Source organism: Schistocerca serialis, chromosome 9 (genome assembly GCF_023864345.2).
Source record: "Schistocerca serialis cubense isolate TAMUIC-IGC-003099 chromosome 9, iqSchSeri2.2, whole genome shotgun sequence".
Lineage (NCBI taxonomy): Eukaryota > Metazoa > Arthropoda > Insecta > Orthoptera > Acrididae > Schistocerca > Schistocerca serialis.
The window spans coordinates 324691510-324704354 of NC_064646.1; the positions used below are offsets into that span (position 1 = coordinate 324691510).

The following is a 12845-nucleotide window of genomic DNA, read 5'->3' on the forward strand; positions in this document are numbered from 1 at the left end:
TTTCACATTCTCACTACTTCTAGAAGTTTTACTGTGAACTTTGTCGACAGTCTTCTTACATACCTCATGGTAAGCATGAATATTTCACGAGACGTCTACTGTTCACCGAAATTTGGAGGAATAACTATAAAACTAAGTATAACAAGAACTTTAGACTTTCGCAATACAAATAATGATTTACTTAGGACATACCTCTGGTTCCGAAGAAAGCAGTGTCACCAGTGGAGGAGCTAGCTTCTTTGTGAGTGTTGACACAAAATCAGAATCTGATGGAAGCATCTCCATAAATTTCATTAAAACCTTCACTGCAGACAAGACAACTGCAGCATTTGCATGGGCCAAACGAGGAGTGATCCGCTCACAGATGCTGCAGTATTAAATGTAACTTTTAAAATTTAGAATTGTATTCACCGATGCAACAAAAATAACCCACCCATAACAATATCATTAGTGACAAAGTGTTAATAATAATACAACAGAAAGTAATAAAAATAATGCCATGTTCCACACTTATCTTTACAAGAATATTCTTCTTTAAAATTCTGTGTATTATGCGATTTCAAAAAATCAAAAAATATCTGCAAAGAATCATACACGCACAGACACACACTCTCTCTCTCTCTCTCTCTCTCTCTCTCTCTCTCTCTCTCTCTCTGTGTGTGTGTGTGTGTGTGTGTGTGTGAGTGTGTGTGTGTGTGTGTGTGTGTGTGTGTGTGTGTGTGTGTGTGTCACATGCAAGTAAATATTTTGATTTTATAAGCTTATAATTCAACTGCCGCCAATAAATTACAGCTTTTTTAAGAAGAAGAAGAAGAAGAAGAAGAAGAAGAAGAAGAAAAGATTAAACAGGATACCATCATTTGTTCTACTTCCCACATCAAAGCCAAGATGCTCACTACCGTAAAAATTAACAACTCTTCTGTGTTTACTGGTCAATTTTCAATCTAGTACAGAATTTGTTCCTCTTAGAGAGATTAGTAGTGGATATGCGCGTGTGCGCACACGCCCCCCCCCCCCCCCCCCCCCTTACAACAATGCCTAAACAAGAGAATCAGTATATGTTGTCAATCAACAGGTGGTATTTGTTGCCATACAAGCAAGAAATTTCTTGACACTTAACAGTAGCTAAAGGCTTCACCCCAAGTTATCTACATGCCACCCTGTAGTTACATGTGTTTACTCACTTTGAATTTACATGATCAAACTTACAGCAGAAGCTATTTTGACGAGAACCTGGGATGGAATGAGTGTGGCCTTCTGCAAGGAATAGTTGAGACATTATATATGACACGTAAACAACTATGAATTTATGAGCACAGTGGCTTTATAGGTCCAAATGCAACACTTCTAAATGTGGTAACAGTGAGGTAGGTACAAAAAACTATTAAAAGAAAGAACTTAACAGATAATTCCAACAAATCAATATAAAAGAGGCATACCGATTCATTTGTGTCATATCTAATCATAATTAAAAATAAAGGGTGCAACAAGAGAATGATGCAGGAGGGTGGTGGTGGTTGGTACAACACAAGTGGTGGTACAAAAAGAACTGACTGGATAAAGATGGGCACAAATATTCTATGGCCTTCTTGAAGGCACTAGCCCAATAATCACCCTAAGTTATTTAGAGAAACTAATCAAAATGTTTGTATGGCAACCTGAACCGAACTTTTCCAAAATTAAATAACTGTTCCTTAATCACTGCTCTTCCATCTGTCACTACAATAAAATCCAGAGTATCAGTGCTAACAATCGGATTCAATGAAGTCAAGATGACATCGTGCAAAAATTTAGCTCTAAAGAAAGATGCCGATACCACATTACATTTTTCAGCTGTATTGTACCATACAATACCCTTTAACTCTCTCCCATGGCCAACCCACCCCACTAGAAAGATACTCCAACAAACAGGGTATACTTGTATAAATTATCTGCTTTACTTTCACTTGAGGCCAAAAGAAATTTTAAAATCTGTTAGCCTGGGTCTTATCTAATTTCCATGAAAATGTGAATGTATTACAAGTTTCAGCTGATGTTATGCTGATAAAATGACAGTAAAACCACCTTTTTGCACTTTTCAGAAGCCTGAGCTGAAAAAGTATAAAATGCAGTAAAGTATAAGGTACAGAAAAGCACAGGAAACATATCACGCTGTGGACTTCATATGTTCTCTGTTTACAGAAAATTGCTAACTTGTGTGTTTCAACAAATACTTTGATTCAATTTTTTTTACCACAGTTTTAGAATGAAAATTTAGGATGTGTTAGAAAATGATCAGTTTGGTATTAGAAAAGGTCAAGGCACCAGAGAGGCAATTCTGATGCTGCAGTGGAATAAACCAAGACACGTTCATAGGATTTGTAGACCTGGAAACACACTTTACAATGAAAAATGTTACAAGATGTTCAAAATTCTCAGAAATATAGGGGAAAGCTGTATGGAAACAGTAGTATACAAACTGTACAAGAACAACGAGGAAACAATAAGAGTGGAAGACTAACAATGAAGTGCTCAGATTAAAAAGGGTGCAAGACAGGGATATAGTCTTTTGCTCCTACTGTTCAGTCTGTACAATGAAGAAGCAATGATGGAAATAAAAGAAAGGTTCAGGAGTGGAATTAAAATACAAGGTGAAAGGATATCAATTATACGATTCACTGATGACGTTGCTGTTCTGAGTGAAAGTGAAAAATTACATGATCTGCTGAATGGAACGAACAGTCTAATGAGTACAGAAGACAGATTGAGAGTAAATCAAAGAAAGACAAAAGTAATGAGAAGTAGCAGAAAGGAGAATGACGAGGAATTTAACATCAGGATTGATGATCACGATTTAAATGAAGGTAAGGAATTTTACTACCTTGGCAGCAAAATAACTAATGATGGCTGGAGCAAGGACAACACCAAAAGCAGACTAGCACTGGCAAAATGGGAATTCCTGGTCAATAGATGTCTACTGGTATCAAACATAGGCCTTAATTTGAGGACAAAATTTCTGAGAACGTACGTTTGGAGCACAGCATTGTATGATAGTGAAACATGGACAGGGGATGTGGTGCTACAGATGAATGTTGAAAATTAGGTAAGGAATGGGGAGGTTCTGCACAGAATCAGAGAGGAAACAAATGTGGGAAACACTGACAAAGGAGATGGGACAGGATAAGACATCAGTTAAGACATCGGGTATAACTCATGGTACTAGGAGGAGCTGTGGGGGGCAAAAATTGCTAGTGCAACTCTGAGATGAAGGGGTTGGGACAGGAGAGGAATTCGTGGCAGGCTGCATCAAACCAGTCTGAAGACTGATTAAAAGAAAGTCTCACATTAGAACACAATATCTTTTTAATGTGGTTTCATGGAAGACTTGTTTCTGTGTTTTATTTAGACCATTGGACATGACGACAAAAGAAACACGTGTTTGTGTGTATTAGCAACCAACCATCACCTTTGTGATAATCACAATGGCAGGGAACGAGTGCTGACACACATACGAGCATGGGAGTTTTCCTTTTCACCCCAATAATGTCCAATGGTGTAAATAAAACACAGAAGGGAAAGTCTTTTGTGAAACCACATTAAGAAGATATTGTGAGATTTACTATTGATAATCGTTAAAAATTATGGTAAATAAATCTTAACAACATATTGGTTAAAACATCACAGTTGGCAGTCTTCATAAATAGAGAACAACAGGCCCAAAGTCTAGAGCTTGTTACTGACAATAAGGTCACTCAGTTCAGAGGTTTCCTGGATGAGAAACAGCTTTGTTCCAATCCCGATTTTCAGGAGGAATACGATGCATGTTTTGCAACAATCTGTTGAAAATCAGTTTTAAAGGTCATGGTAATACCAACAACAACTTAAAATACAAGAAATGTTATAACACAGAATTGGTAATGATGAGAAAGCATTGTGTTGAGAGAATAGGCCTTTCATTGGGACCAATAAAATGGACGTAAAAAGTGGGATAATGTTAAATGAGATAACACAGAACCAGGTTTTACTGTACTATTTTATCCTATATTTTGAACTTCTCTTAATAAAAACTTTTAATCAACAATGGGAGTGACACTCACTGAAAAGTTCTCCACTTCAGTGAAATCACCCAGCTAGAATCCCGACAACTTCATATTAGTTCCCCTCGCTGAGCAAGATGAGTCTTAATACTCTATAATTTATGTAAAATAAACACTTCTTTGATTGTATGATTATTGTTAAATGAATACTTCTCTACTGCCACTCAAACAGCACAAGAATCACACATTTAACTAAAATTATATAAAATTCAACTGTTACTTTACGCTTAAACTCCGTATATAATCAGTATGTAGCTTCTACTAACCTTTGGGCTTCCCTATCATCCTTTGGACTGTAATTTGCAAGAGAATCTAGAATGAAGACTTGGCCCCACTCTGTACATTCATTAAGAGCTGTTAATAGTTTGTTTATGGTCTGTGCATTCATTTCAATGAGTGGAGAGCCACTTGCACTTGCTTCATTTATTTCAGAGAGAGCAGCCACAGCATTAGCAACCACCTAGACCATTAAGTAAACACATATTACGTCCACAGTCCTTTAATGAAAATTTTCCGTATTAAAAATTTCTATTCTTCTAGCTACAGATAGTAAAGCTGCCAATAGAATATCCTTACCATAGGATTGGAGTCAGAAAGAAGATCTTTCAGCTGATCAAGAAATCCCTGGTCTTCAACCAACTGGGCATTGATATCATACAGTTTGGCAACACAAACAGCAGCAGTTTTTCTAACATATGGATCTTCATCTTTGAGGCACTTACGCAAAGGCTCACAAAGATATTCAGTTATTTTGTCAACTCTAATGCAGCCCATTGTTCGAACAGCCAGGGCACGGATTAAAGGATTTGGATCTTCACAATCCTACAAAAAAGTTGAAAGTTTCATTGTTGCTATTCAGTCCTGATACATTCGATTACATACACTATTTATATAGTGTAATCTCTGAAAGTGACATTAAAATCACTACAGACCAAACATGTGAGAAATAAACACGTTATGAAAAAGGATTATCATTAGGGAAGCTTGAAGGAGGAATATTACATGTATATGTTTAATATAGTTTGGTTCTGTAGCTTCAAAAAGGGCCACTTATGTTATTCTGACTTTGTAAATGTTCTCTGTAGTCTTATCCCATTTCCATCTGTATGCAGAAAGTGTAATTTAACTTGTGATTATTATGCCAAAAACTCAAGCTTAAATACTAGGGAGGTTACATTATGTAATGGTTTCAAAGACTTGAACACAGCTACATACTATCTGCACAAAGCCTGTCACTCAGCTCACAGTTGGTTGACTTCTGTCATGAGTGCAATTGCATACATAAATTCCTCTATATACAACTCACAAAATGCAACTCAAGCTGCCTCTGGATATAACATAGCAATAAATGGAGAAAGTATGTGCAGATTAGTAACAGCTAGTCTTGCTGTAACTATAATTACACAAAAGGCTTGAACATGCAAAATGTCACAGAGATTAACATAATCCAATGTCATACTGGATATACAAGCTCGTCACATTAGAAACAACATGTTATTATGCATAGTCCTGGCTGCAGATAAGTTTAAGTACTTACGTACAACAGCAACAAGATCGAGGGAGCTTTAACTCTAAATGAAACCCTTTCTTCACTTGGACCTGCACAAGTTCCAGTTCTCATGTTGGTATGATGGACTGGTCTCATCATTAGGTGACATTACTGTTTTAGTGGCCTGACCATCTACTTGGGGTATTACATACGTGGATTTATGTGACATTTTGTCAGTTGGTTTTTCACTCAATACTTATCCCACTACCATTACACAGATTGTAGCATTGCAATTTCCACATACATCTATGTGTCTCCAAACAGGCATTTGTGTAAAAGCATTAGCTTCTTCTGTGACTTGTCAAAAACATTTGATTGTGCAGTTCACAGTATTTTCCTACAGAAGCGCAAATATTATGATATCAGATGATAACTGTAACTGGCTTTCATCCTATCTAACTAAAAGTATACCGAGTGTTGCATCAAGAAATTTGGAGAGTGTTCACAACGAAGCAGCATTCTCAGAATGGGAAATCACTACAGGTGTACTGCAGGGATCAATATTGGGTCTTTTTTGCTCTTGTTGTGTATAAATCATCTTCCTTGATATATCTAAAAAGCAGAAATAATATGGAAAGAAAAGTTGCCACTCACGATATAGAAGAGATGCCGAGTCGTTTATAGGCACAACAAGGAGTTTCATAATATTTTTACATTCCATCCTGGATTTTTCATTGTTTTCCATTGTTTGTTAAAAAGCAGCAGAACTAGTTCTCTTTGCTGACAATTCAACCACAGTATTACAATAAAACTCAATGGAGCAACTTCACAGTATATTAATATAAACAATATTTTCTTGGAAATACGCTGTGACTGAATTCAGGTAAAATGCTATACATGCAATTCAGTGCTGCACAATGTCTGACCACATCACTAGAAACAATATGCGAGGTTGAATCAAGAAACGAATCAAAATTCTAAAACTTATAAGTGTTTATACTGGCAGAAACCTGAACTGGAGACCACATGTTACAGTTCTTAAATGTCTTAGCTCTAAATCTTGTGTGTTGTGGATACTTTCAATGTCTGAGAAGATCAAGTTGAAGAGTTGCTTGATTTTCCTATTTTCATTCACGAATGCCTTATAGCAGCATATTCTGGTGTAGCGCATCACTAAGGAAGACAGTACTATACAGAAGTATGTAATAAGGGTAATGTGTGGTGTCCATTCGGTAACTTCTTGATGACAGCTCCACACAGTTGGACGTACTGACAGCAGTCTCAAAGTAAACCTTCTCCCTTACAATGTTTATCATCAATTATCAATGACTGTTTGAAACCCATAACATATTCTCTCTCTCTCTCTCTCTCTCTCTCTCTCTCTCTCTCTCTCACACACACACACACACACACACACACACACACACACACACACACACAGGTAAGTATTATACACTGAATATACACAATCTTCCAACAAACACTGATCTTCAATCCACCCACATTCCATAATAATTATTTGAGAATGCTGGCAAACTATTTTTTTATTTCAGCATATTAACAGACACGTGAAAATCACGTTTAATCATTAGAAGTGTCTACACGAAGTTACTGGAAACACTAGCAACAAAAAGCTGGCTACCAAATTGTGTGCAGAAAAGTTGCGAAGGCCTACACAACTACTTTGAATATTTACAACAAGATATGGCTGTCCATCAAAGCCAAAATTTGTCACCGCCATTCAGTCAATCCTACAGAAACACTCCATGCAACTGAGACATCATGAACTATGAACATCAAAGACATCAAGAAAACAACATAATGAGAAAAATATTTGGACCCAACATTCAGGATGGTATTTAGATTATATCAGGTTTATACTTGTTCCACAGATCATGAATAGGACACTTCGTAATGATGTGGAATGTGTCAGGTTAACAATAGGTTTCTTTACATGAAATTTTTTAAAATAATTGTGAAATTATTAAATTATATGTAAAAATTCATTAATTGTGTAGGAGTAGTTGTCATTCAGAAATTCTTTAAATTTGTTTTTAAATACTGTTCGGTATCTGTCAGACTTTTGATGCTATTTGGTAAGTGAGCGAAGACTTCTGTGGCAGTATAATTCACGCCTTTCAGGTCCAAAGTTAGATTTAACCCAGAATAGTGACAATCAGCTTTTCTCCTAGTGGTTTAGCTATGCATATTGCTGTTGCGCTATTGAACTGGGATGGGTTATTACCCCTAGAGCGTGTGTGCCATTGGTTATAGCACAAGTCGGCACGCGGCATACTTTGTACACAAAATGGCTCTGAGCACTATGGGACTCAACTGCTGTGGTCATTAGTCCCCTAGAACTTAGAACTACTCAAACCTAACTAACCTAAGGACATCACACACACCCATGCCCGAGGCAGGATTCGAACCTGCGACCATAGCAGCAGCGCGGCTCCGGACTGGAGCGCCTAGAACCGCACGGCCACCGCAGCCGGTCTTTGTACACATGTAAACAATAGTTGTCTTTATGTTACAAAGGTAAACATGCATGAGGAAAGTAACAGTTTAATCCTAATTAACTAAGAATAAAATAAACTTACATTATAAAAGCTAAATCACAGTTCAATTAAACAATAATAAAATGCATTATGTCATTGTATTGTTGAGCACAAGTGTTGCCATACACTAACAACCCCACATAGCATTAAACAATGCAGTTGCATTGGATCCCAGAAAACCTCTTATTTGATTGCTAATTATCTCTTCGAGAACAGTCTCATTGGGGCTTATGCCACTAGCAGAAATTTAAATTTTTTGACCACCTAGCACACTGTTTATTTTATATTGCTGCTGCTCTCTTGGGTGCATGGCAGCACAACTTAGCACTGTGTTAGCTGATGCAATAATGAAGGAACAGGCATGCACTCCCAACTGTAAAACAATGAAACTGTACAAGACAATGTTATTTGTACGTGGTGCACTTCATACATAGGCTCAAGGGTTAATGACGAATCTCTTAAGCAAATACACTTCCTTAAATAAATGTCTGCAATATGATCTTGGGTGGACGCAACTATTATTCCAATTCCACACTTCTGTGCAATTAATACTTTCTTCCTTAATGAGAAATTATCCCAAAATATGCCATACGAGAGCAGTGAATCAAAATAGGCTTAGTAAATTAATTTACTGGTGTGTTTATCACTAAAATTTGCAATAACCACAGCAGCAAAAGTAGGTGAACAACACTTCAACAGATCATTAACATATTTCTTCCAATTCAGTCTCTCATCAATGAACACACTCAAAAATTTTGAATATACTGCCTTAGTTATAGACTTCTGTTCAAAATCTGGATGCACAAAAGTTCCAATTGTATTTGCTTCTTGCAGTTGACCTGAATTGCACAGAGAAGATGTAGGAAATTTGTTGGTCATATAGCACAACTGTATGACTCGCATGACCAAGAAACCTGACAATTCAAAATTGTTGGCTAGTAGATACCCAAAGTGACCTCAATTAAATTGGTATTGACCAACTCGCACTTACACTGGCTACACACAGACAGAAACTCAATGCCCCCCCCCCTCCCACACACACACACACACACACACACACACACACACACACACACAAACACAAACACTAAAGAGTAGAAGATAAAATATAGGGTTAACACAAAACAGTAAATCTTTTTTCACAGCAATTACATATGTGAGTACATCTTTTATTCCCCTAAGGTCACTCATACTGAAATACTGCTTCAAATATTGAAATATAGAAACAGAAATGAAATTTCCTATATTACTAGCCCCACAAAGTAGTAGCTGTTGCTGGGTATGAAGAACAAATGGAGCTTAGGTGATACATTGTGCTCCAAGTTATACAAAATGAGAACAGCAGACACAAAGCTTGGAAAAAAGGACAGCAAAGATAAGGATTTAAAACAGTATCGCAGAGATGAAACACATACAATGAGTGGGGCAAGATAGGAAACGAAATCAGCTGTATTCTTCCCTAAGTAAACATTCTGGCATATGCCTTAAACAACTGATGGAAACAAAACCATGGTAAGCCTAAATCTCAAAGACTTGATGGCAATTTTAATATGCATTCTCCTGAATACAATTCCTGTACCTTTCTTATGAGTACCTCTCTAGATGGACAAAAATTTCAAACTACTACAGACAGTTTATATTTGTACTTTACCTTACAAGGAGGGTGCCATAAGAATAAACAACTTTGATCATATTGCAATAGTTTTCTTGGGTCAATGGAAAAGTCAGATTCCAACTGTCTGTTCTGACCCAAGGTATTACATTAAGCGTATTGTGTTGTGTGACATCATTGTTGCACAGTGTTGCTGAGTGGTCGTGTCTGTAGATGGCATGCTATATTTGTTGGTGTGCTCTTGTAGTGGGAGTTCATATTTGAAGATGATGTGTGGTATTCAGTCATTTGACTGTGTAATCATTTTTGAAGTAGTAGTTGGATGGGTGTGCTGTGTCACCAATGAGTTAATGTGATTTATCGTTTTGGAGGTTTGTGTGTTCATATTTGTGTTAGGTACAATTAGTGTCTACTGTTTTTCTTGGACCAAAATGTAATGTTTTCTTGTTCTCTGTTAGAGATGGATATGATGGGAAAAATCTGATAGTTATTCACTCAGAGTTGCATTGGTTGATGAAATGAAGATGAGGTTTTCGAAGGGATTCGGCTCAATTGCCAACTATGTGAGGTGTTTTGTACAATGAGTATGATATTCACAAAATCCCCAGCTTCTTGGGTGATGGACATGTATATGAGCAGTGCCTCAGTCCTCTTGAGAGATCTAGGTTGCCATCAGCAAGACTGTTTTACTTATAAATTACTTTTTTTGTTGGTGGTCACCTTTACATTTTTGAGTTCCTTTGTTTTCTGAGAACTGTTTTTCTTTTAAATGTGTGACTGCTCTCTCTCTCTCTCTCTCTCTCTCTCTCTCTCTCTCTCTCTGTGTGTGTGTGTGTGTGTGTGTGTGTGTGTGTGTGTGTGTGTGTGTGTGTGTGTGTCCGGTAGTTAGCCAACCCAGTTCCATTCGGCAGTGACTATGGTTGGTAATTATTTTGCTTTGTTTCGTTTTAATGAAGTATTTGTGGCCGGTTTGTATTCGTGTATAGTTTTTTTTATTTTGATTGTCCTAGTAAATCTGGGGGATTTTGTATTTTGGTACGGTCAGCTTCGTTTGAGGTGAAGGGAACTTTGCAATACCATGTTTTGGAGTTGTGCGTATTGGTTTATCAGGTATCTAGGGTTTCATTAGGTCTACATAGATCAAGTGAAATTTATGATTCTTGCACTATTCATGCTTGTAGTGTTACATCGTATGTTATTAACTTTATGTTTGACTTGCGGATAATATTTGTTTTGTATTGTGTATTTATATCTGCCCTCCCTGAACCATTTACTTCCCGCGGTTGTCCCATTAGTTTCATTTTATTGCTCGAGTGAAATACTCGCATGTCTATTTCTGTTCGCGCGTATACGCATTATATGCGCAAAATAAGTTGACAAACGGCGCGGTGGCCGAGGGTGGTGAAGTTAGGGTCGCCATATTGTATACACTGGAAGCTAAAAATCTGTCACCTCTGTCATTGGTCGAAGCAGACGGTTGGAATCTTACGTTTCCGTAATGATTCTCTCTCTCTCTCTCTCTCTCTCTCTCTCTCTCTCTCTCTCTCTCACACACACACACACACACACACACACACACACACACACACAACCCCCCACCCCCACCCTTTAAAACTGACCCTTTAATATCCGGCCTTGTCGGAAACTGAGGAACTATGCCCAGAAAGCACAAGTTGATACTATTCTATTACACTTATTTCATATGAATATTTATGTCAGTTGTATTTACTGTTAATCTCATAACGCAAATCTAACCAATAATAATTAGTCCACTAAAACAATTCTCCGACTGCTACGGCAATCCACCGTTGCTTCTACAGTAGTATATTATGTATGACCACAACTAACGTAATTCTAAATACTGTCACGTCTTATTATTGTCGTCTGTGTAAGTAAAGCCATGGGGAACATATGAAACTCACCTTTACGAAAGTGTTTACTGCCATTATTGCCATGTCAGGCTGACTCTTCGCGTAGTTCATCAAATATAAATACACCAGTTTCTTCAGTTCGAGATTGTCGGTCTGCATACAATTAACGACATCAGGAAATAAAGCAGAAACATCTTTTCCTACTGTCATTGAAGCAATAACCTGCACAGAGAAATCAGTGTCAAGAGTGTTGAAAGAACTGTGTTCAAAAACTGATTGGAGGGCGGATACGTACTTTTTTAACAGCTTCCCGCTTCTTCTCTTTCTTATCATTGTTAAGTTCAGATTTCAGTTCAAATATTTCACCCTTTTTTGTTGTGGTAAAATACTTTGAGTCAGTCATGGCTGGATGCTGAAAGAAAATGAAAAATAATATTACACTATATTTGAAATACTTCCGAACAACAGCCGGAATAAGCTAACGAAAACTATGATTTGATGGGTACGCCTGTTACGATTGATTGCATCGTTTCACAATGTTGTAAACAAAAATTACAGCGCCTTGAATTGTCTTGCGCTATATTCTGTTCTTTACAATACTAAACAACATTATAAGTATTTGCTGTTGGAGTAGCCCTGCAACCATAACCTACATTAGGCCCAACGTGCGGAAGCATCTTTCGAAATAGGACCAAAACTCCGGAAACTTCAGAACGACAAATTCAGCAGACAAGAAACCAACGCAACAACCAACATACAATACAACAATCTATCAAAAAGCAAATGAAGAATAACTTACCTAGTTCCCTCACTTGACAAGTTCCCACCCCACACACTGGCAGTCAAAGATACACCTTTTGACAGCCAAAACAATTTCGTATCGAACAGGTGTTATCGAAGTACATTTTGAGCAAAAATTACACCACTCTTAGAAGTTTATTGTGATTTTTTATTTCCAGTTGCAATATTCCTATGTCTGTCATCCAACGGAATTTGTTTATCGCCGTCAATCACGAAACACTGAAAGTTCGCAAACACCAGCTAGCCGACAGCTAGGGAATATTGGTGTCAAGGTACACACCCGCATTGCTCTTGCATATTTTAAAAGCTTTCTCCTACCACGATCTCGACAAATCAGATCATATTAGTGATAATCTTTCAGTTCTATGTATGACGTTATCACCCTAGGTACACGACAGATACGTTAGTTTCATTTCTGTGTTACAGTGCAACTGGCGT

General features: G+C 37.4%; 1 protein-coding gene across 1 annotated transcript in view; it reads right to left on the bottom strand.

Moving 5' to 3' along the window:
- The window catches only part of LOC126418772 (AP-1 complex subunit beta-1), a 54712-nt gene extending 42173 nt beyond the window's left edge, over window positions 1–12539 (bottom strand). Inside the window, exons 1-6 of the mRNA XM_050085699.1 lie at window positions 12406–12539; window positions 11902–12018; window positions 11658–11828; window positions 4653–4898; window positions 4343–4536; window positions 193–367 (exon numbers count right to left, since the gene is read on the bottom strand). Coding sequence (XP_049941656.1) covers window positions 193–367; window positions 4343–4536; window positions 4653–4898; window positions 11658–11828; window positions 11902–12009 — 894 coding nt within the window. The 5' untranslated portion in view covers window positions 12010–12018; window positions 12406–12539. The remainder of the gene's footprint in view (window positions 1–192; window positions 368–4342; window positions 4537–4652; window positions 4899–11657; window positions 11829–11901; window positions 12019–12405) is intronic.
- Between the last annotated feature and the right edge of the window lie 306 nt (window positions 12540–12845).